The following is a 25,358-nucleotide window of genomic DNA, read 5'->3' as shown; positions in this document are numbered from 1 at the left end:
TAGACAAGGCATTAATTGTTGGAGACTTTAATATTCATTTTGATGATCCAGATGACCCTCTGAGAACAGCAGTTGTGTCCATTCTAGATTCTGTAGGGGTTAATCAGAATGTAATAGGACCCACCCATAGTGGTGGTCTCACTCTTGATTTAATACTAACACTCGGTTTAAATATAGAAAATATAGTCTCATGTCCACAGTCTGAAGTTATCTCAGATCATTACCTCATCTCATTTAAAACCCCCACCACAGACCTGCGATAATGACATCTCTCTGCTAAATGAACTCAATAAATTCTTTGCACGTTTTGAAGCACACAACACCATGCCTGCACAAAAGACTCCACCTTCTCTTGACGACCAGGTTCTGTGTATTTCTCCAGCCAGCGTGAAGAGTTCCTTCTCTAAGATCAACGCCCGGAAAGCAGCTGGTCCAGACAACATACCGGGTTGGGTGCTGAAGGACTGTGCAGAAGAGCTCAAAGATGTCTTCACAGACATCTTCAACATCTCCCTGAGCCAAGCTGTTGTCCCCACATGCTTCAAAACTACCACAATTATACCAGTCCCTAAGAAGCCATCCCCATCCAGCTTTAATGACTAACGTCCTATTGCTCTGACCCCCATTGTCATGAAGTGCTTTGAGCGGATAGTCATGCAACACATCAAAGCCATCATCCTCCACTCTCTTGACCCCTTCCAGTTTGCATATCAGGCCAACCGGTCCACTGATGATGCAATCTCCACTGCTCTCCACTCAGCTCTCTCTCACTTGGAAACAAAAGACGCTTATGTGAGAATGCTGTTTCTGGATTTCAGTTCTGCATTTACCACCATCATCCTACAGCAATTAATACAGAAACTGGACTGGCTTGGCATCAACACCTCCCTGTGCAATTGGCTGCTGGACTTTCTCACTGGAAGACCACAGGCAGTTCGGGCTGGCAACAACACATCCAGCACCATTACACTGAACACAGGGGCACTACAAGGATGTGTTCTCAGCCCCCAGCTCTTCACCCTGCTAACCCACGACAGCACACCAATGTACAGCACTAACCTCTTCATAAAGTTTGCGGAAGATACAACAGTGATAGGTCTCAACAGCAACAATGATGAGACAAACTACAGGAATGAGGTGCAACAACTGGCCATATGGTGCACCAACAACAATCTCTCTCTAAACATAGAGAAGACAAAGGAGATTGTTGTCGACTTTCGGAGAGCACACACCCAGCACCCTCCTCTGATCATCAACAGTGCTGCTGTGGAGAGAGTCAGCAGCACCAAGTTTCTGGGTGTGCACATAACAGAGGACCTCTCCTGGACCACCAACAATGCATCTCTGGCCATGAAAGCACAACAATGCCTCTATTTCCTCTGCAAACTGAGAAGAGCCAGAGTCCCGACACCCATCATGTACTCATTCTACCGTGGCACCATTGAAAGTATCCTGACCAGCTGCATCACTGTGAGGTTTGGGAACAGCACTGCTCAAAACCAGAAGACACTGCAATGCATAATGAATGCAGCAGGAAAAATCATCAGTGCCACATTATCTTCCCTCACAGACATTTACAACACCCAGTTAACCCGGAAAGCACTCAGCATAGCGGGGGACCTCAGCATAGCGGGGGACCCCAAAAAGCACTCAGCATAGCGGGGGACCTCAGCATAGCGGGGGACCCCAAAAAGCACTCAGCATAGCGGGGGACCTCAGCATAGCGGGGGACCCCGGAAAGCACTCAGCATAGCGGGGGACCTCAGCATAGTGGGGGACCTCAGCATAGCGGGGACCCCACCCACCCCTTACAAGGCCTCTTTAGTCTTGTGCCATCGGGGAGGAGATTTCGCAGCCTCCAGGCCCGAACCACAAGACTGAAGAACAGCTTCAGCCACCAGGCTGTCAGGAAGCTGAACTCTCTCCCCTGTCTGCCTTAAGAGTCACCGAACTGTAACAGCACACACACACACACACACACCCCAAATCACACAAATGCACAAGCCACTTTTACTACCGTGTCAAACGTACGTTCACATCAACAACTGCACAGAGTTTTATCAGTAATCTCCCAGAATTATCAACCATGATTGGATCACTGTCTGATCCCAAAGAACTTGACCAGGCAACTGAATGTTTAGAATCAACGTTCTGCAACTCGCTAGATAAGGTAGCTCCACTTAAAAGAAAAATAATTAGAGAGAAAAAGCTAGCACCCTGGTATAGCGATCACGCACGAACTTTAAAACAGACCACTCGAAAACTAGAACGTAAATGGTGTCAAACTAACTTGGTAGTATTTCAAATAGCATGGAAGGAGAGCCTTTTGCGCTATAAGAAAGCTCTTAGTGCTGCTAGATCAATGTATCTCTCCACCCTAATTGAAGATAACAGAAATTTATTAGATTACTAGATTCTTATTTAATACTGTAGCAAAATTAACTAGGAATAAGACCACAGTAGAATCACGCACACAATCATTATATAGCAGCGATGACTTCATGAATTTTTTCAAGGGTAAAATTGACAATATCAGGCTAGAAATTCAGACTATTAATTTAAAACCGGACAGTTCTATAACTAACCCTGTAGATGATCATATGATAATATTAGATAAACAACTACAATGTTTTACTCCCCTTGAAGAGACTGAACTAATTTCACTAATTTCATCGTCAAAATCATCAACCTGTATGCTAGATCCTTTACCTACTTGTTTCCTCAAACAGATAATTCCTGAAACAATCAAACCTCTTTTAAAGATAATCAGTTCTTCCCTTAGCATTGGCTATGTACCTAAATCTTTTAAATTAGCAGTTATCAAGCCCCTGATTAAAAAACCTGACCTTGACCCCTGTCAGCTGTCTAACTATAGACCAATATAAAACCTCCCCTTTATTTCCAAGGTCCTAGAAAAGGTTGTAGCACAGCAGCTATGCTCATACTTACATAGGAACAACATTCATGAAATGTATCAGTCAGGATTTAAGCCTCATCATAGCACAGAGACAGCGCTGGTTAAAGTGGTAAATGACCTACTACTGGCCTCTGATCAGGGTTGTGTCTCCTTGCTGGTGCTGCTTGACCTTAGTAAATGGTGACTTCTCTTCACATAATAAGGTAAAGTTTGGTGTCCCGCAAGGCTCTGTTTTAGGCCCACCGCTCTTTTCTTTATATATGCTACCTCTGGGAAAAATTATCCGTAAGCATGGTATTAGCTTCCACTGTTACGCTGATGACACACAGTTGTATGTTTCAGCAAAGCCAGATGACAGACACCAGCTTAATAAAGTTGAGGAATGTGTAAAAGACATTAGAAACTGGATGCTTATTAACTTTCTCTTACTTAATTCTGACAAGACAGAAGTTCTTGTACTAGGACCACATGCAGCTAGAAGTAAGCTTTCTGATTACATAATATCACTGGATGGTCTTTCTGTTTCATCATGTGCAGCAGTAAAAGACCTTGGTGTGATTATTGACTTCAATCTTTCTTTTGAAGTTCATGTAGATAATATAACTAGGATTGTTTTCTTTCATCTCAGAAATATTGCTAAAATAAGAAATATATTGTCACTACACGATGCAGAAAAATTAGTTCATGCTTTTGTTACCTCTAGGTTGGATTATTGTAATGCCTTACTGTCTGGATGTTCCAGTAGGAGCATAAACAAGCTCCAGTTAGTCCAGAATGCAGCAGCGAGAGTCCTTACTAGAACCAGAAGATATGATCACATCACCCCTATCTTATCCACACTGCATTGGCTCCCAATCAAATTTCGTATTGATTATAAAATACTACTATTGACCTATAAAGCGCTAAATGGTCTCGCGCCACAGTACCTGAGCGAACTTTTGGTCTTTTATGATCTGCCACGCCTACTTCGATCAAAAGGTGCAGGCTATTTGTTGGTACCTCAAATAGTGCGTGCTACAGCTGGGGGTAGAGCTTTCTCATACAAAGCCCCACAGTTATGGAACAGCCTTCCACTTAGTGTTCGGGGCTCAGACACAGTCTCAGTGTTTAAGTTGAGGCTGAAAACATATTTGTTTAGTCAAGCCTTTTGTGAATAGTTTTCTTAGGTACAGGGGCAGGTCTGGAGGGTTTCACAGGCATAGAGTGTTGTGGTGAAATGGGATGTTTGGATGCTGTCGCCCCCCCACTCTCACACGTTCACTCAGGTTTGTTGATGGTGGAGTGGCTGCTGGTTTATGTCCCAGGACTCCCTCATGTCTGTGTTAGCTTCTGGCTCTCCCTTTTAGTTATGCTGTCATAGCTAGTCTTGCTGGAGTTCCTACTTGCACTCTGCATGCAAAGTACATCATGCTTAACCATTAGAGGACAAAAGCTCACCTAACAATCTCTTCCTTTCTCTCCATCTCTCTCTCTCCCTCACTCTCTGTCAAGCTACACATGCTACTTCTGAGATGCCAGTAATGCCAGTGATCCTGACCCCTTCTGCTCCTCCTCGCTGCCTGACCCATCCTGATGCCCTACTTCTGGTTGGAGTTCTCATCGGTTGAGATCGCTCACTGCTGCTGGGGCCCCATATGGACGGCCTGAAGAACTGTTTGGATTGCTGGGGATGGTGCCACCTGGGGGCTGTGGAGATGGCTTGGGGATCATATGGGGAGCTGTACTGTACTGTACTGTACTGTAATGGCTTGGGACTGTGATTGCTGTAGTGGCTTTGGGGCTGCAGTTGCCACGAGCAGCTTCGTACTCAGGACTCCATCAGTGGATAGATTTTAACCAGCCGGACTTCTTGCAAAAACTGTGATGAATTTATTGGTTGCACAATTGCACTATTTGTCCATATAGTACACAATAATAGAAGGGATTTATTTATAATCACATTATCCGTTGCACCCAGATGAGGCCTGGTTCCTCTCAAGGTTTCTTCCTCATATCATCTCAGGGAGTTTTTCCTTGCCACCATCACCTCTGGATTGTTTTATGCACTCTAATTTTTTTAGGCCAAACTTTGTTATAGATGTTTATTTTCTGACTTCTATATTATTGATTCAGTAGAAAAACATTTTAGAATCCAAACATTAGTTTTCCAGCACAAAATGAAATGCGACAGAAAAATTTATAATTACAGAGGCATTTGTGTGAGCAGCAACCTGGGAAAGTTATTCTGTAGTGTGATGAAGGCTCGACTGCTGGACTTCATCATCACACACAGTGTCTTGAGCAGAAGTCAAATCGTATTTCTACCAAATTACCGTACATCTGACCACATTTACACATTACACTCTCATTAATCACAACACACATTCACTTTAGGAACTAACCTTATAACACATGCATCACACTACAGTTACCTGGGTCTAAAAATCACTTCCACAGGAACCTTTAATCCTGCAGTGAATGAGCTGAGAGACAAAGCACGCCGGGCCTTTTACGCCATAAAACAACAATGCCCAATAGAGATCCCTGTCAGAATTTGGCTGAAAATATTAGAATCTGTCATTGAGCCGATGGCCCTCTATGGCAGCGAGGTGTGGGATCCACTGACAAATCCAAACCAAGAACTGACCAAGTGGGACAATCACCCCATCGAGACCCTGCATGCAGAATTCTGTAAAAATATCCTACACACCCACCGGAACATAACAAATAACGCATGCAGGGCAAAATTAGGAAAATATCCACTAATTATAAAAATGCAGAAAAGGGCAATCAAATTCTGGAAGCATTTAAAACTCAGTGCCCCCGACTCGTACCATTATAAAGCCCTGCAATACCAAGAGCTGAACAATGGAAGCAATCCCCTCTCTCAGCTGGTCCAGAGCTTTAGTCCTGATGTTCCACTAGCACTGACTGACCCCCATCACACTGATGCCCTGGACCACAGCAACACTGCCACACACATTACATTTAACCAAATTACACAACAAATGGAACAAAATTACCTCAAACATTGGCAATCTCAAACACAACAACAAAGTAAAATGCAATGTTATTTGGCCCTAAAAAGACAGTACAATATGGCAGACTATCTGTACAAAGTAACAGATAAAAACCTGAGAACCACCTTGACCAAGTACAGACTCAGTGGACATAAGCTCACAGTAGAGACGGGCAGACACAGGAAAACATGGATGCCGCAGGAAAAGAGGCGACGTCCACACTGCCATCAAAACAAAATCGAGACAGAGCTGCACTTTCTCACAGAATGCACAAAATACTCACAAATTCGGGAACATTTTTATCATAAATTTATACATATACACCAGAACTTTGAGCCTCTGTCAGACCATGAGAAACTGCCCATGTTACTAGGGGAATGTGCAGACTGCTGCGTTCTAGCAGCACAGTATGTGTCTACAGAGAGAGAGTGTACAGAGAGAGTGTGTGTCTACAGAGAGAGAGAGAGAGAGAGTGTACAGAGAGAGAGCGTACAGAGAGAGAGAGTACAGAGAGAGAGAGAGAGAGAGAGAGAGAGAGAGACAGAGACAGAGACAGAGAGAGAGTGTACAGAGAGAGAGAGAGAGAGCGTGTACAGAGAGAGAGTGTACAGAGAGAGTGTGTCTACAGAGAGAGAGAGAGAGAGAGAGAGAGTGTACAGAGAGAGAGAGAGAGAGAGAGAGAGAGAGAGAGCGTACAGAGAGAGAGAGTGTACAGAGAGAGAGTGTACAGAGAGAGCGTACAGAGAGAGAGAGAGAGAGAGAGAGAGAGAGAGAGACAGAGACAAAGAGAGAGACAGAGACAGAGAGAGAGAGAGAGTGTGTACAGAGAGAGAGTGTACAGAGAGAGAGAGAGAGAGTGTACAGAGAGAGAGAGAGAGAGAGAGAGAGAGAGAGAGTACAGTCTGTCTGTCACAGCATGAGGGACGGAGAGTGACTGCTCCAGTCTATATCTCCTGCACACTTCACTGCTGCTCTACTGTATTTCATTCTATTACTGAATGTTTATTGTATTACTCTTTTTTACTTCTACTTGTGTACCTCTTAGATTTTATAATTCAGTTACTATTGATTTGTTATTTTCTTTATATTATTTTACACTTTGTAAAGTGCAAAATAAAAGCAACGCTGCATTGCTTTGGCAATACGAATGTACAAATATTTGTCATGCCAATAAAGCACTGAAACTGAAAAACTGAACTGAAACTGAGAGAGAGAGAGAGAGAGAGAGAGAGAGAGGCAGATAGACAGAGAGAGAGAGGGAGAGAGAGAGAGAGAGAGAGAGAGAGGCAGATAGACAGAGAGAGAGAGAGAGAGAGAGAGAGAGAGAGAGAGAGAGGCAGATAGACAGAGAGAGAGAGAGAGAGAGGCAGATAGACAGAGAGAGAGAGAGAGAGAGAGAGAGAGAGACAGAGAGACAGAGGGAGAGAGAGAGGGAGAGAGAGAGAGAGAGAGAGAGAGAGTGTACAGAGAGAGACATCCTCCTCCACTGTGAAAAATATCAACACCAGAGAGACATCTTCACCGAAAACATCTCACACAAAATTCCAAATTTCTGAAACTTAACAGATGAAGAGAAATTAAGAATCATTCTGGGAGAAACACTGCAGCCTTCACTGCAAAGTGTGTATTAGAATGTGAGAGTCTGAGGGCCAGCGAGACACCGAGTGTCCTGCACACACCCTGAATACACACACCCTGAACACACACACACCCTGAATACACACACCCTGAACACACACACCCTGAATACACACACCCTGAATACACACACCCTGAACACACACCATGTTCACACACTCACCTGTCAGGTTCTTGTTCTTGTTGTTGTTTGCTTTATGTATATGTATATATATATATATATATATATATTACTGTTCCTGTTTATAATGTTTGTAATGTTTAAATATGTGTATATGTGTTTTGTTTGTTTTTGTATGAATTTTGGTTTAATCTACTTGCACTATTTGCTTTGGCAATAATGTGATTTATAACATTCATGCCAATAAAGTACTGATGAACTGAACTGAGAGAGAGAGAGAGAGAGAGAGAGAGAGAGAGAGAGGGAGAGAGAGAGAGAGAGAGAGAGAGAGAGACAGGGAGAGAGAGAGAGAGAGAGGGAGAGAGACAGGCAGATAGACAGAGAGAGGGAGAGAGAGAGAGAGACAGAGAGAGAGAGACAGGGAGAGAGAGAGAGAGAGAGAGACAGGCAGATAGACAGAGAGAGGGAGAGAGAGAGAGAGACAGAGAGAGAGAGACAGGGAGAGAGAGAGGGAGAGAGAGAGACAGGGAGAGAGAGAGAGACAGGCAGATAGACAGAGAGAGGGAGAGACACAGAGAGAATTCAAAGACTGGTTTCCAAATAGCTGTTCTCCAGTTCCCTATTTAGGGAATGACATAGTGACTTCTCCTGCCTGTGTATTTGGGACGAAGCCCAGTGCGTGATAGGGAGGGGGCGGGGTTTATCCGTGACTCCACCCACTGTTCCTATCGCTGTACCGAGCACAGAGGCGGAGACACAGACGGAGAGCGAGAGAGACGGAGAGAGAGACGGTAGAACCGACACCGGCACCGGAATAAACACCGCACACACGTCACCACGCCGCGCGCACACCGCAGGAGGACTCACGCGCACACCGCAGGATGACGGAGTGACGGACTGAGGGATTATGCTCGGTGCGGGATCGGTGTGCTCGCGCTGCGCAGTTGGACAGGTGTGTTACCTGTGGCGGGCTTCCCGCTTTCTCCTTCCGGCTCCGGCTGCGATAAGAGCCCCGCCACGCGAGCGCCGCTTTATTCCGGGTTAAAGGTGCGGCTCGGGTTTGGACAGCAGCAGCAGCAGGAGGAGGAGGAGGAGGAGGACGGGACATACCGCCTCCGTTAACACCGACAGCACAGGCGCGAGACAATCGGGCCTGTGTTAGTGACATAAACACCCTTTATTATCGTGCCTCTGACGCAGCGCGGAACCGGACACAGCCGGAACCAGACCGGACCGCGGCCATGGCGGTGTCACAGCCGGACCCCGAGGACCATCATCATCCTCCCCCTCCTCCTCCTCCTCCTCCTCATCCTCCACCGGAGAACGGCTTCGTGACACCGGAAGCGCCGTCTCCGGGGCTGATGCTGTCGCGCGTGGACGGCTGCGTCCTGCCTTTCCTGGGCGGGTTCGGTCGGTACCAGAAGCAGCTCGTGGTGCTCACGTGGATTCCGGCTCTGTTCATCGGCTTCAGCCAGTTCTCTGACAACTTTCTGCTCGCGCAACCGAACAGCACGTGCCTGCGGACCATCAACGGCACCATCGCGACCGAGCACGAGACCACCACCGCCATCAGCACCGCCATGACCTCCTCCATCAGCACCGCCATGACCTCCTCCATCACCACCGCCATGACCTCCTCCGCTCCGTTCTTCCCTCACGCCAAGAATAACGGGAGCGCGCGAGCCTCAGAGCATTGCGCGTGCGAGAATGAAACATGGACGTATGAGCTGCTGTCAGGACTCACACAGAATGTGGTGACCAAGGTACTGCGCACACACACACACACACACACACACACACACACACACACACACAGTGCACGGACCCGTGCTGAACCACGTGACCACGCAAACCGCTGAGCCTGCAAAATGAGTGTGACGTCATCACCATTCATTTCACTCCGTTTACAGGGGAGAGCTTTGTAACAGTGTGTGTTGGTGTGTGTTACAGTGTAGTAGTGTGTGCTGGTGTGTGTTACAGTGTAGTAGTGTGTGCTGGTGTGTTCTACAGTGTAGTAGTGTGTGTTGGTGTGTGTTACAGTGTAGTAGTGTGTGTTGGTGTGTGTTACAGTGTAGTAGTGTGTGCTGGTGTGTGTTACAGTGTAGTAGTGTGTGCTGGTGTGTGTTACAGTGTAGTAGTGTGTGCTGGTGTGTTCTACAGTGTAGTAGTGTGTGCTGGTGTGTGTTACAGTGTAGTAGCGTGTGCTGGTGTGTGTTACAGTGTAGTAGTGTGTGTTGGTGTGTGTTACAGTGTAGTAGTGTGTGTTGGTGTGTGTTACAGTGTAGTAGTGTGTGCTGGTGTGTGTTACAGTGTAGTAGCGTGTGTTGGTGTGTGTTACAGTGTAGTAGTGTGTGTTGGTGTGTGTTACAGTGTAGTAGTGTGTGTTGGTGTGTGTTACAGTGTAGTAGTGTGTGCTGGTGTGTGTTACAGTGTAGTAGCGTGTGCTGGTGTGTGTTACAGTGTAGTAGTGTGTGTTGGTGTGTGTTACAGTGTAGTAGTGTGTGTTGGTGTGTGTTACAGTGTAGTAGCGTGTGCTGGTGTGTGTTACAGTGTAGTAGCGTGTGTTGGTGTGTGTTACAGTGTAGTAGTGTGTGCTGGTGTGTGTTACAGTGTAGTAGTGTGTGCTGGTGTGTTCTACAGTGTAGTAGTGTGTGTTGGTGTGTGTTACAGTGTAGTAGTGTGTGTTGGTGTGTGTTACAGTGTAGTAGTGTGTGCTGGTGTGTGTTACAGTGTAGTAGTGTGTGCTGGTGTGTGTTACAGTGTAGTAGTGTGTGCTGGTGTGTTCTACAGTGTAGTAGTGTGTGCTGGTGTGTGTTACAGTGTAGTAGCGTGTGCTGGTGTGTGTTACAGTGTAGTAGTGTGTGTTGGTGTGTGTTACAGTGTAGTAGTGTGTGTTGGTGTGTGTTACAGTGTAGTAGTGTGTGCTGGTGTGTTCTACAGTGTAGTAGTGTGTGCTGGTGTGTGTTACAGTGTAGTAGCGTGTGCTGGTGTGTGTTACAGTGTAGTAGTGTGTGTTGGTGTGTGTTACAGTGTAGTAGTGTGTGTTGGTGTGTGTTACAGTGTAGTAGTGTGTGTTAGTGTAGTAGTGTGTGCTGGTGTGTGTTACAGTGTAGTAGTGTGTGTTGGTGTGTGTTACAGTGTAGTAGTGTGTGTTGGTGTGTGTTACAGTGTAGTAGTGTGTGCTGGTGTGTTCTACAGTGTAGTAGCGTGTGCTGGTGTGTGTTACAGTGTAGTAGCGTGTGCTGGTGTGTGTTACAGTGTAGTAGCGTGTGCTGGTGTGTGTTACAGTGTAGTAGCGTGTGCTGGTGTGTGTTACAGTGTACTAGTGTGTGCTGGTGTGTTCTACAGTGTAGTAGTGTGTGTTGGTGTGTGTTACAGTGTAGTAGCGTGTGCTGGTGTGTTCTACAGTGTAGTAGTGTGTGCTGGTGTGTGTTACAGTGTAGTAGTGTGTGCTGGTGTGTTCTACAGTGTAGTAGTGTGTGCTGGTGTGTGTTACAGTGTAGTAGCGTGTGCTGGTGTGTGTTACAGTGTAGTAGTGTGTGTTGGTGTGTGTTACAGTGTAGTAGTGTGTGTTGGTGTGTGTTACAGTGTAGTAGTGTGTGCTGGTGTGTTCTACAGTGTAGTAGTGTGTGCTGGTGTGTGTTACAGTGTAGTAGCGTGTGCTGGTGTGTGTTACAGTGTACTAGTGTGTGCTGGTGTGTGTTACAGTGTACTAGTGTGTGCTGGTGTGTTCTACAGTGTAGTAGTGTGTGCTGGTGTGTGTTACAGTGTAGTAGCGTGTGTTGGTGTGAGTTACAGTGTAGTAGTGTGTGTTGGTGTGTGTTACAGTGTAGTAGTGTGTGCTGGTGTGTTCTACAGTGTAGTAGTGTGTGCTGGTGTGTGTTACAGTGCAGTAGTGTGTGCTGGTGTGTGTTACAGTGTAGTAGCGTGTGCTGGTGTGTGTTACAGTGTAGTAGCGTGTGCTGGTGTGTTCTACAGTGTAGTAGCGTGTGTTGGTGTGTGTTACAGTGTAGTAGCGTGTGCTGGTGTGTGTTACAGTGTAGTAGCGTGTGCTGGTGTGTTCTACAGTGTAGTAGCGTGTGTTGGTGTGTGTTACAGTGTAGTAGCGTGTGCTGGTGTGTGTTACAGTGTAGTAGCGTGTGCTGGTGTGTTCTACAGTGTAGTAGCGTGTGTTGGTGTGTGTTACAGTGTAGTAGCGTGTGCTGGTGTGTGTTACAGTGTAGTAGCGTGTGCTGGTGTGTTCTACAGTGTAGTAGTGTGTGTTGGTGTGTGTTACAGTGTAGTAGCGTGTGCTGGTGTGTGTTACAGTGTAGTAGTGTGTGCTGGTGTGTGTTACAGTGTAGTAGCGTGTGTTGGTGTGTGTTACAGTGTAGTAGCGTGTGCTGGTGTGTGTTACAGTGTAGTAGCGTGTGCTGGTGTGTGTTACAGTGTAGTAGCGTGTGCTGGTGTGTGTTCTACAGTGTAGTAGCGTGTGCTGGTGTGTGTTACAGTGTAGTAGTGTGTGCTGGTGTGTGTTACAGTGTAGTAGTGTGTGCTGGTGTGTGTTACAGTGTAGTAGTGTGTGCTGGTGTGTTCTACAGTGTAGTAGCGTGTGCTGGTGTGTGTTACAGTGTAGTAGCGTGTGCTGGTGTGTGTTACAGTGTAGTAGCGTGTGCTGGTGTGTGTTACAGTGTAGTAGCGTGTGCTGGTGTGTGTTACAGTGTAGTAGTGTGTGTTGGTGTGTGTTACAGTGTAGTAGTGTGTGCTGGTGTGTTCTACAGTGTAGTAGCGTGTGCTGGTGTGTGTTACAGTGTAGTAGCGTGTGCTGGTGTGTGTTACAGTGTAGTAGCGTGTGCTGGTGTGTGTTACAGTGTAGTAGTGTGTGCTGGTGTGTGTTACAGTGTACTAGCGTGTGCTGGTGTGTTCTACAGTGTAGTAGCGTGTGCTGGTGTGTGTTACAGTGTAGTAGCGTGTGCTGGTGTGTTCTACAGTGTAGTAGCGTGTGCTGGTGTGTGTTACAGTGTAGTAGCGTGTGTTGGTGTGTGTTACAGTGTAGTAGTGTGTGTTGGTGTGTGTTACAGTGTAGTAGTGTGTGTTGGTGTGTGTTACAGTATAGTAGTGTGTGCTGGTGTGTTCTACAGTGTAGTAGTGTGTGCTGGTGTGTGTTACAGTGTAGTAGTGTGTGCTGGTGTGTGTTACAGTGTACTAGTGTGTGCTGGTGTGTTCTACAGTGTAGTAGCGTGTGCTGGTGTGTGTTACAGTGTAGTAGCGTGTGCTGGTGTGTGTTACAGTGTAGTAGCGTGTGTTGGTGTGAGTTACAGTGTAGTAGTGTGTGTTGGTGTGTGTTACAGTGTAGTAGTGTGTGCTGGTGTGTGTTACAGTGCAGTAGTGTGTGCTGGTGTGTGTTACAGTGTAGTAGCGTGTGCTGGTGTGTGTTACAGTGTAGTAGCGTGTGCTGGTGTGTGTTACAGTGTAGTAGCGTGTGTTGGTGTGTGTTACAGTGTAGTAGCGTGTGCTGGTGTGTGTTACAGTGTAGTAGCGTGTGCTGGTGTGTGTTACAGTGTAGTAGCGTGTGCTGGTGTGTGTTCTACAGTGTAGTAGTGTGTGTTGGTGTGTGTTACAGTGTAGTAGTGTGTGCTGGTGTGTTCTACAGTGTAGTAGTGTGTGCTGGTGTGTGTTACAGTGTAGTAGCGTGTGCTGGTGTGTGTTACAGTGTAGTAGCGTGTGCTGGTGTGTGTTACAGTGTAGTAGTGTGTGCTGGTGTGTGTTACAGTGTAGTAGTGTGTGCTGGTGTGTTCTACAGTGTAGTAGCGTGTGCTGGTGTGTGTTACAGTGTAGTAGTGTGTGCTGGTGTGTGTTACAGTGTAGTAGCGTGTGCTGGTGTGTGTTACAGTGTAGTAGTGTGTGTTGGTGTGTGTTACAGTGTAGTAGTGTGTGCTGGTGTGTTCTACAGTGTAGTAGTGTGTGCTGGTGTGTGTTACAGTGTAGTAGCGTGTGCTGGTGTGTGTTACAGTGTAGTAGCGTGTGCTGGTGTGTGTTACAGTGTAGTAGTGTGTGCTGGTGTGTGTTACAGTGTACTAGTGTGTGCTGGTGTGTGTTACAGTGTAGTAGCGTGTGCTGGTGTGTGTTACAGTGTACTAGTGTGTGTTGGTGTGCGTTGCAGTGTAGTAGCGTGTGTTGGTGTGTGTTACAGTGTAGTAGTGTGTGCTGGTGTGCGTTACAGTGTAGTAGTGTGTGCTGGGGTGTGTTACAGTGTAGTAGTGTGTGTTAGTGCATTAGTGTGTGTTGGTGTGTGTTACGGTGTAGTAGCCTGTGTTGGTGTGTGTTGGTGTGTGTTCCAGTGTAGTAGTGTGTGTTGGTGTGTGTTACAGTGTAGTAGCATGTGTGCTGGTGTGTGTTACAGTGTAGTAGTGTGTGTTGGTGTGTGTTACGGTGTAGTAGTGTATGTTGGTGTGTGTTACAGTGTAGTAGTGTGTGCTGGTGTGTGTTACAGTGTACTAGTGTGTGCTGGTGTGTGTTACAGTGTAGTAGCGTGTGCTGGTGTGTGTTACAGTGTACTAGTGTGTGTTGGTGTGCGTTGCAGTGTAGTAGCATGTGTTGGTGTGTGTTACAGTGTAGTAGTGTGTGCTGGTGTGCGTTACAGTGTAGTAGTGTGTGCTGGTGTGTGTTACAGTGTAGTAGTGTGTGTTAGTGCATTAGTGTGTGTTGGTGTGTGTTACGGTGTAGTAGCCTGTGTAGGTGTGTGTTGGTGTGTGTTCCAGTGTAGTAGTGTGTGTTGGTGTGTGTTACAGTGTAGTAGCGTGTGTGCTGGTGTGTGTTACAGTGTAGTAGTGTGTGTTGGTGTGTGTTACGGTGTAGTAGTGTATGTTGGTGTGTGTTACAGTGTAGTAGTGTGTGTTGGTGTGTGTTACAGTGTAGTAGTGTGTGTTGGTATGTATTAGTGTGTATTGGTGTGTATTACAGTGTAGTAGCCTGTTGATGTGTATTAGTGTGTGTTAGTGTGTATTGGTGTGTGTTACGGTGTAGTAGTGTGAGTTGGCGTGTATTACAGTGTAGTAGCCTGTGTAGTAGTGTGTGTTACAGTGTAGTAGTGTGTGTTGGTGTGTATTACAGTGTAGTAGTGTGTGTTACAGTGTAGTACTGTGTGTTGGTGTGTATTACAGTGCAGTAGCATGTTATGGTGTGTATTACAGTGTAGTAGTGTGTGTTGGTGTGTAGTAGTGTGTGTTGGTGTGTATTAGAGTACATTAGAGAGTGTGTTAGAGTGTGTTGATGTGTATTAGAGAGTATTAGTGTGTATTACAGTGTAGTGTGTGTTGGTGTGCAGTAGTTGTGTGTTGGTGTGTATTAGAGTATATTAGAGAGTGTGTTAGAGTGTGTTGATGTGTATTAGAGAGTATTAGTGTTTATTACAGTGTGTGTAATGAGTGTACTGATGCGTGATTGTCGCACGCAACGTTATTTTATTTTGTCTCCAGATTTTCTGTCTTAAAGCGCTAAACTGAGAACTTCAGCATGATGTTCTGCTTTGTAATCACTCAGCCCTGACTTTGGCACTCAGTAACTAATCCCCCGAACCCCCCCCCCAGCTCAGTGATGCCCCCTGACCTAACACCCCTGTTTGCCGACTCCCACATGCCCCCACCCCCAACGCACCAACTGCCCCCACCCCCAACTCGCCAACCGCCCCCACGCCCCAACTCGCCAACTGCCCCCACCCCCAACGCGCCAACCGCCCCATCCCCCAACGCGCCAACCGCCCCCACCCCCAACGCACCAACTGCCCCCACCCCCAACTCGCCAACCGCCCCCACGCCCCAACGCGCCAACTGCCCCCACCCCCAACGCGCCAACCGCCCCATCCCCCAACGCGCCAACCGCCCCCACCCCCAACGCGCCAACTGCCCCCCACCCCCAACGCACCAAACGCCCCATCCCCCAACGCGCCAACCGCCCCCATCCACACCTGGCCAACTGCCCCCACCCCCAACGTGCCAACCGCCCCCACCCCCCACTCGCCAACCGCCCCCAACCCCAACGCGCCAACCGCCCCCACCCCCAACGCGCCAACCGCCCCATCCCCCAACGCGCCAACCGCCCCCACCCCCAACGCGCCAACCACCCCATCCCCCAACGCGCCAACTGCCCCCACCCCCAACGCGCCAACCGCCCCATCCCCCAACGCGCCAACCGCCCCGACCCCCAACGCGCCAACCGCCCCCACCCCCCAACGCGCCAACCACCCCATCCCCCAATGCGCCAACCGCCCCCATCCACACCTGGCCAACTGCCACCCAACTCCAACGTGCCAACCGCCCCCACCCCCCACTCGCCAACCGCCCCCAACCCCAACGCGCCAACCGCCCCCACCCCCAACTCGCCAACCGCCCCATCCCCCAACTCGCCAACCGCCCCCACCCCCCAACGCGCCAACTGCCCCCACCCCCAACGTGCCAACCACCCCCAACTAGCCAACCGCCCCCACCCCCAACTAGCCAACCGCCCCATCCCCCAACTCGTCAACCGCCCCCACCCCCAACGCTCCAACCGCCCCCACCCCCAACGCGCCAACCGCCCCCACCCCCTAGTTCGCTGACTGTCTCCCCAATCAGTCCTTCCTCCACATTTTCTTAGATTTCTCTTTTTTCTTGTTTGTGTACGAACACTGTGGAAACAAACACCACAGGCAGACCCTCAGGCTATATCTTGACAAAGTCACGTGATAGACAGCGCTTGCGTTTATTTTGATGAGAAAGCGAGATTTGGGGATCAGATGTCTCTCTTGGTGTAAGTTAGTGTAGTGTGTGAGCCTCATCTGTGAGTGATCATGCAGTGTGTACACCGCTACAACACTGAACTACTGATCACAATTCGCGATAAACAATTTCATCATCCAGAAACAATAACCTAAAAAATATATAAGAAAACAAGCATTTCCACCTGTTTCAGGTTGAAGGAGAGTAGGGGAGGTGTAATAATATTACCAGCTGTGTAGGGAAACTGTGGGAATCATTCTGCAGTAATGCGCAGTAAACAGTACAAAAACATTACATCACATATTCAATATAATCCTGAAAACAAACTGGTTGTCTAAAGTCCACATGGTCAACATTTTCACAGTTGATCTGCTTCTCACAGTGTTTGAGCGCGTCTGAGCACTGACCAGTACAGGACAGCAAAAAAAAAACGCCAGCGAATGTAATTACTTTCTAATTATCATTGACACTTTTTAATCTAACGTTCCCCCTTTTTCTCCCCTTTCGGCTGAAAAACTGCCAGTTTTGACCATTTTTTGGCTTCCAGGTGATGTCAGTTAATATTGGAGAGTTCAGAATACCTGCAGAAATAATTCCAGATTCATGTGGTGATTGGCTCATCTCCTGTTAGATGGTGGAGAAATAAGACCGCTGTTTTGCCTGATAACTCGTGCTACCGATGTTAAAGGTAATATAATACGAGTAAATGTCATTGGCTATTATGGCGGCGTAACACTGTGTAGAGATGATTATATTAGTGTTGGGTGATTTTCAAGATTAATTCCCTTAATCCAAATGAATGTTTGAAAACAATTTTACACAAAATGTTCACAAGATGTTCTAATCGAGATTGTACATGTTTAGATATACATAACTAGCAAACACTCTTATCCAGAACGACTTACAGAAGAGCTTTGCTATCAAAAACTACCAAACATCCTCATGCTAGTTCACTTACCCAGAGCATGGTTACATTACGTTGGTGCAGAACTTGGTATCCAGGTGGAAGTTTGATAAATTGATATGCAATGGATGCGTGTGACAGAACATTAATATTCATTGTATAGAAGTTGCAGCAGCTAAGTTGCATGCAAACATTTTTTTCTGTGGACTGAGTTGCCTGAAAACCCTGCTGGGGAGGTTAGTACAGTATGCAACAAGGCTAAATTCAATAGAGCCAAGCAGATAGCCCTCAAGAGCCAGAATCCTACCTTACCAGCAGAGAATAAATCCAAGATAGAAAAACTCAAAGCACAAACACCTCAAGAATAACATTAAGAGTTGTGTATCGAGCGTTAAAGAGTAAGAAGTGTGGAAAAACATCAACATGGCTGAAAGTTCTAAAAGTTAAAACTCCAAACACAAGGATTCATGTGTGTGTGGACTGATGATGAGGTGGAACTACTGCTTAAGGTTCCACTTGAATACAAAGTGTTCTCCTGGGTCTGATCCTAAATCTGCATTCTCAGTGCAGTTTGTAGAACCGGAGAGGTGAATTCAGGAGCAGTACAGTGCAAACCATATTCTCCTCCACATGAGGGTTAGTAAAAAAACTAAATGAAATTAAACTGCAAACATTTCATCTAAAAAGAAATTACAAAGCACAAAGTAAGTACCTGATGAGCAGCTGTGATAAACCCAGTCCTAGCACATTCATAACACGTACAAAACACATTTTCAGAAATATCCGTATACTTGTAGGCAAGGCCTGAGTGTAAGTCCACATCCATTTTGAAGGTTTTAATATTTATTTTTAATGCTCTTAATCCTCAGATTGTCCTGAGTGTTCTTCATTTTCTGATTAGAATTAAGGAGGATTGTAGCCGCACTGTTAGCGCTTTCATTTCCTTGTTAGCATTTAACTATAATCTCCAAACATTCGTCTGTTTACCAGTTGTTTAAAGTTGTTTAAAGTGGTTTAATATGTGGCTGTTTCTGCTGATGTGGTCATTGTTTAAACATTCTGTCTTGTATGTTGCTTAGTTTGTTGTCATATTGTTTTATTTTTCTGTTTCCTGTTTTACACTGTTTCTTTATGACACCATGAGTAAGGCCAGTTGATTTTAAATGTGTCATAATTTGCGTTGTAAAGTAAGTGCGTGTGTGTGTGTGTGTGTGTGTGTGTGTGTGTGTGGCTGAGTGTAATCTTGGTAAGCTGGATCAGATGGACAGTGTGCAGTCTCCCCTCAACTGGAACACAGAGGCACTGATGAAAACTTACCAGCCAACGTTCTCATAAAACAGAACAAATTGTACCTGAGACTACTGATGCACTTTAAAAGCAAAGTTCTCATGCCAGATATTGACTTTGTTTAGTTTACTGCTGTTTATTGCTCTTTATATGGGACTATTTTTGTGTAGAAATATTAAATTTAATTATTTTTGAAGGTGTCTTTGCTCTACAGCATTTCTTTACATGTGCCTAAGACTTTTGCACAGTCCTGTATGTGATTATCAGTACATGCTTATACATCTTTGTTGTGGAGCATGATGAGTCAGCAACATCAGCCTGCCAAAATGTGATCCTATTACTTCAGATACAGGACTGCTTCCCTGCCACAAAGTGAGCCTGTTAGTTCAGTTACAGGACTGCTTCCCTGCCACAAAGTGAGCCTGTTAGTTCAGTTACAGGACTGCTTCCCTGCCACAAAGTGAGCCTGTTAGTTCAGTTACAGGACTGCTTCCCTGCCACAAAGTGAGCCTGTTAGTTCAGTTACAGGACTGCTTCCCTGCCACAAAGTGAGCCTGTTAGTTCAGATACAGGACTGCTTCCCTGCCACAAAGTGAGCCTGTTAGTTCAGATACAGGACTGCTTCCCTGCCACAAAGTGAGCCTGTTAGTTCAGATACAGGACTGCTTCCCTGCCACAAAGTGAGCCTGTTAGTTCAGTTACAGGACTGCTTCCCTGCCACAAAGTGAGCCTGTTAGTTCAGTTACAGGACTGTTTCTGTGCTAAAAGCATGTTTTTCCTGAGGTGGATGATTTTCCTAGTGTGTGGAAATGGTGTAAGGTGATCTATTTGTATCCGAGTCCCTGAAGGCTTTGGACTGATAAGGAGCTGAGATTTAATGAACATGGAGAGAATAGCTCAGATATAGCTGAATAAAGTTACCTCACAGCTGTTTGTTAGCTTCTGCAAGCTCAGTGTTTTAAACTAGCTTGTTGAATTAGTGTGGGGTTTTGTGTAAGTGATTATCAGCACATACCCAAGCTGCAGTGATGTGATTGGTTCCACTTTGCACTTTGACCCCTCTGTCTTTATATGTGTGTGTGTGTGTGTGTGTGTGTGTGTGTGTGTGTGATGCTTTGTGCTCAGTATCTGTTCTCAGATAAATGTTAGCATGATTAGCTCTTGTGTTTAGCTGAGAGATTGTTAAAGCCTTCTCATCAGCTCATAGTGTTAACCTGAAGGAGTTTAAAAACTGTCATTGAAGTGCCCTTGATTGGATTACTCATGGAAGATTGGATTAGAACACTGATTAGGCAGCATGCTGAAGTGAGCACTTCAGTGTGAGTGTGTGTTGTATAGGTTAGATTTGGTCAAGCCAATGTTCTTAGGACCAGGGCTACCAAAATTTCTCCCTCACTCCCTAATTCACTCCATCACTCTATAAATAATTCTTTCACTCCCTAATTCACTCCATCACTCCCTAATTCACTCCATCACTCCCTAATTTACTCCATCACTCTATAAATAATTCTTTCACTCCCTAATTCACTCCATCACTCCTTTATTTCCTTCCTCAGTTCTCTGAACTGTGATAAAGCGCCTCCTCTGATCAAAACCACAAACCACTGTAACCTGATACACTCGATCAGTACACACACAGGCACAGGCTCACACACACACACACACACATTCTCTCTCTCACTCACACACTCACACACACACACACACATTCTCTCTCTCACTCACACACTCACACACACACACACATTCTCTCTCTCACTCACACACACACACACACATGTTTACCCAGCTGCCTGTCCCGCGCTGATGATCACACACACTGAGAGATGACTGTTCAGTAAACACACTGCATCTATTAATTTATTTAACTAATAAACAACTGATGCACATTTACACTCATTCTGTAATTCTGTAGTCAAGCACTAACACATTAAAAAGCACAGGATAAACACACTAACACACCCTGAATACATAACACAAAAAAACATATAAACACTTATTACAGAATATTTAAAATAAAGTGTGTCAGGGTAATAAACAGTAACATTACTGACGGCTCTAATTTATTAACAAATATGTCTTTTCTTTAGATAAGCTGTAGATCCACAATTTATTTTATTTATATTATATGTTTCTGTCACTACATTCTGTGTGTGTGTGTGTGTGTGTGTTGTGTACAGAGTTAAAGCACTGTGCATGCATTAACACACCACCTGCACTTTTCTCACTCATACATATGCATTTGAGGGAGACATTTTGTGTGTAAAGCGCAGTATGTCATTAGTAAAGCGCAGTATGTCATTAGTAAAGTGCAGTTTGTCATTAGTAAAGCGCAGTATGTCATTAGTAAAGCTCAGTATGTCATTAGTAAAGCGCAGTATGTCATTAGTAAAGCGCAGTATGTCATTAGTAAAGCGCAGTATGTCATTAGTAAAGCGCAGTATGTCATTAGTAAAGCGCAGTATGTCATTAGTAAAGCGCAGTATGATGTTAGTAAAGCGCAGTATGTCATTAGTAAAGCGCAGTATGTCATTAGTAAAGTGCAGTATGTTGTGTGTAAAGCGCAGTATGATGTTAGTAAAGTGCAGTATGTCATTATTAAAGTGCAGTATGTCATTAGTAAAGCGCAGTATGTTGTGTGTAAAGCGCAGTATGTCATTAGTAAAGCTCAGTATGTTGTGTGTAAAGCGCAGTATGTCATTAGTAAAGCGCAGTGTGTCATTAGTAAAGCGCAGTATGTCATTAGTAAAGCGCAGTATGTCATTAGTAAAGCGCAGTATGTTGTGTGTAAAGTGCAGTATGTCATTAGTAAAGCGCAGTATGTCATTAGTAAAGCGCAGTATGTTGTGTGTAAAGCGCAGTATGTCATTAGTAAAGCGCAGTATGTCATTATTAAAGTGCAGTATGTCATTAGTAAAGTGCAGTATGTCATTATTAAAGTGCAGTATGTCATTAGTAAAGCGCAGTATGTTGTGTGTAAAGCGCAGTATGTCATTAGTAAAGTGCAGTATGTCATTAGTAAAGTGCAGTATGTCATTATTAAAGTGCAGTATGTCATTAGTAAAGCGCAGTATGTTGTGTGTAAAGCGCAGTATGTCATTAGTAAAGTGCAGTATGTCATTAGTAAAGTGCAGTATGTCATTAGTAAAGCGCAGTATGTCATTAGTAAAGCGCAGTATGTTGTGTGTAAAGTGCAGTATGTCATTAGTAAAGCGCAGTATGTCATTAGTAAAGTGCAGTATGTCATTAGTAAAGTGCAGTATGTCATTAGTAAAGCGCAGTATGTTGTGTGTAAAGCGCAGTATGTCATTAGTAAAGTGCAGTATGTTGTGTGTAAAGCGCAGTATGTTGTGTGTAAAGCGCAGTATGTCATTAGTAAAGCGCAGTATGTCATTAGTAAAGTGCAGTATGTCATTAGTAAAGCGCAGTATGTCATTAGTAAAGCGCAGTATGTCATTAGTAAAGTGCAGTATGTTGGGTGTAAAGCGCAGTATGTTGTGTGTAAAGCGCAGTATGTCATTAGTAAAGCGCAGTATGTCATTAGTAAAGTGCAGTATGTCATTATTAAAGCGCAGTATGTCATTAGTAAAGCGCAGTATGTTGGGTGTAAAGCACAGTATGTCATTAGTAAAGCGCAGTATGTTGTGTGTAAAGCGCAGTATGTCATTAGTAAAGCGCAGTATGTTGTGTGTAAAGCGCAGTATGTCATTAGTAAAGCGCAGTATGTCATTAGTAAAGTGCAGTATGTTGTGTGTAAAATGCAGTATGTTGTGTGTAAAGCGCAGTATGTCATTAGTAAAGTGCAGTATGTCATTAGTAAAGTGCAGTATGTCATTAGTAAAGCGCAGTATGTTGTGTGTAAAGTGCAGTATGTCATTAGTAAAGCGCAGTATGTCATTAGTAAAGTGCAGTATGTTGTGTGTAAAGCGCAGTATGTCATTAGTAAAGCGCAGTATGTCATTAGTAAAGTGCAGTATGTTGTGTGTAAAGCGCAGTATGTCATTAGTAAAGTGCAGTATGTCATTAGTAAAGCGCAGTATGTCATTAGTAAAGTGCAGTATGTTGTGTGTAAAGCGCAGTATGTCATTAGTAAAGCGCAGTATGTCATTAGTAAAGTGCAGTATGTTGTGTGTAAAGCGCAGTATGTCATTAGTAAAGCGCAGTATGTCATTAGTAAAGTGCAGTATGTCATTAGTAAAGCGCAGTATGTCATTAGTAAAGTGCAGTATGTTGGGTGTAAAGCGCAGTATGTCATTAGTAAAGTGCAGTATGTCATTATTAAAGTGCAGTATGTCATTATTAAAGTGCAGTATGTCATTAGTAAAGTGCAGTATGTTGTGTGTAAAGTGCAGTATGTCATTAGTAAAGTGCAGTATGTCATTAGTAAAGTGCAGTATGTCATTAGTAAAGTGCAGTATGTCATTAGTAAAGCGCAGTATGTTGGGTGTAAAGCGCAGTATGTTGGGTGTAAAGCGCAGTATGTCATTAGTAAAGCGCAGTATGTCATTAGTAAAGCGCAGTATGTCATTAGTAAAGTGCAGTATGTCATTAGTAAAGCGCAGTATGTCATTAGTAAAGTGCAGTATGTCATTAGTAAAGCGCAGTATGTTGGGTGTAAAGCGCAGTATGTCATTAGTAAAGCGCAGTATGTCATTAGTAAAGTGCAGTATGTTGTGTGTAAAGTGCAGTGTCATTAGTAAAGCGCAGTATGTCATTAGTAAAGCGCAGTATGTCATTAGTAAAGCGCAGTATGTTGGGTGTAAAGCGCAGTATGTCATTAGTAAAGTGCAGTATGTCATTAGTAAAGCGCAGTATGTCATTAGTAAAGCGCAGTATGTCATTAGTAAAGTGCAGTATGTTGTGTGTAAAGCGCAGTATGTCATTAGTAAAGCGCAGTATGTTGTGTGTAAAGCGCAGTATGTCATTAGTAAAGCGCAGTATGTCATTAGTAAAGTGCAGTATGTTGTGTGTAAAATGCAGTATGTTGTGTGTAAAGCGCAGTATGTCATTAGTAAAGTGCAGTATGTCATTAGTAAAGCGCAGTATGTTGTGTGTAAAGCGCAGTATGTCATTAGTAAAGCGCAGTATGTTGTGTGTAAAATGCAGTATGTTGTGTGTAAAGTGCAGTATGTTGTGTGTAAAGCGCAGTATGTCATTAGTAAAGTGCAGTATGTCATTAGTAAAGTGCAGTATGTTGTGTGTAAAGTGCAGTATGTTGTGTGTAAAGTGCAGTATGTTTTGTGTAAAGCGCAGTATGTCATTAGTAAAGTGCAGTATGTCATTAGTAAAGCGCAGTATGTCATTAGTAAAGTGCAGTATGTTGTGTGTAAAGCGCAGTATGTCATTAGTAAAGCGCAGTATGTCATTAGTAAAGTGCAGTATGTTGTGTGTAAAGCGCAGTATGTCATTAGTAAAGCGCAGTATGTCATTAGTAAAGTGCAGTATGTCATTAGTAAAGCGCAGTATGTCATTAGTAAAGTGCAGTATGTCATTAGTAAAGTGCAGTATGTCATTAGTAAAGCGCAGTATGTCATTAGTAAAGTGCAGTATGTTGTGTGTAAAGCGCAGTATGTCATTAGTAAAGCGCAGTATGTCATTAGTAAAGTGCAGTATGTTGTGTGTAAAGTGCAGTATGTCATTAGTAAAGCGCAGTATGTCATTAGTAAAGTGCAGTATGTCATTAGTAAAGTGCAGTATGTCATTAGTAAAGTGCAGTATGTTGTGTGTAAAGTGCAGTATGTCATTAGTAAAGCGCAGTATGTTGTGTGTAAAGTGCAGTATGTCATTAGTAAAGCGCAGTATGTCATTAGTAAAGTGCAGTATGTCATTAGTAAAGTGCAGTATGTTGTGTGTAAAGTGCAGTATGTCATTAGTAAAGTGCAGTATGTCATTAGTAAAGTGCAGTATGTTGTGTGTAAAGCGCAGTATGTCATTAGTAAAGCGCAGTATGTCATTAGTAAAGTGCAGTGTCATTAGTAAAGTGCAGTGTCATTAGTAAAGTGCAGTATGTCATTAGTAAAGTGCAGTGTCATTAGTAAAGTGCAGTATGTTGTGTGTAAAGTGCAGTATGTTGTGTGTAAAGCGCAGTATGTCATTAGTAAAGTGCAGTATGTCATTAGTAAAGCGCAGTATGTTGTGTGTAAAGCGCAGTATGTCATTAGTAAAGCGCAGTATGTCATTAGTAAAGTGCAGTATGTTGTGTGTAAAGCGCAGTATGTCATTAGTAAAGTGCAGTATGTCATTAGTAAAGCGCAGTATGTTGTGTGTAAAGCGCAGTATGTCATTAGTAAAGCGCAGTATGTCATTAGTAAAGTGCAGTATGTTGTGTGTAAAGCGCAGTATGTCATTAGTAAAGCGCAGTATGTCATTAGTAAAGTGCAGTATGTTGTGTGTAAAGCGCAGTATGTCATTAGTAAAGTGCAGTATGTCATTAGTAAAGCCCAGTATGTTGTGTGTAAAGCGCAGTATGTCATTAGTAAAGCGCAGTATGTCATTAGTAAAGTGCAGTATGTCATTAGTAAAGCGCAGTATGTCATTAGTAAAGTGCAGTATGTTGTGTGTAAAGCGCAGTATGTCATTAGTAAAGCGCAGTATGTCATTAGTAAAGTGCAGTATGTTGTGTGTAAAGCGCAGTATGTCATTAGTAAAGTGCAGTATGTTGTGTGTAAAGCGCAGTATGTCATTAGTAAAGTGCAGTATGTTGTGTGTAAAGCGCAGTATGTCATTAGTAAAGCGCAGTATGTCATTAGTAAAGTGC

General features: G+C 44.5%; 1 protein-coding gene across 1 annotated transcript in view; it reads left to right on the top strand.

The window, feature by feature from the left end:
- Nucleotides 1-8,399: 8,399 nt before the first annotated feature.
- Nucleotides 8,400-25,358, top strand: part of slc22a23 (solute carrier family 22 member 23) — a 51,026-nt gene continuing 34,067 nt past the window's right edge. Inside the window, exon 1 of the mRNA XM_053233453.1 lies at nucleotides 8,400-9,438. Within this exon, the coding sequence (XP_053089428.1) occupies nucleotides 8,917-9,438 (522 nt within the window). The 5' untranslated portion in view covers nucleotides 8,400-8,916. The remainder of the gene's footprint in view (nucleotides 9,439-25,358) is intronic.

This window comes from Pangasianodon hypophthalmus, chromosome 4 (assembly GCF_027358585.1).
Source record: "Pangasianodon hypophthalmus isolate fPanHyp1 chromosome 4, fPanHyp1.pri, whole genome shotgun sequence".
Taxonomy (NCBI): domain Eukaryota; kingdom Metazoa; phylum Chordata; class Actinopteri; order Siluriformes; family Pangasiidae; genus Pangasianodon; species Pangasianodon hypophthalmus.
The sequence above is the reverse complement of the archived record's forward strand: the minus strand, read 5'-3'. Positions and strand labels throughout refer to the sequence as shown.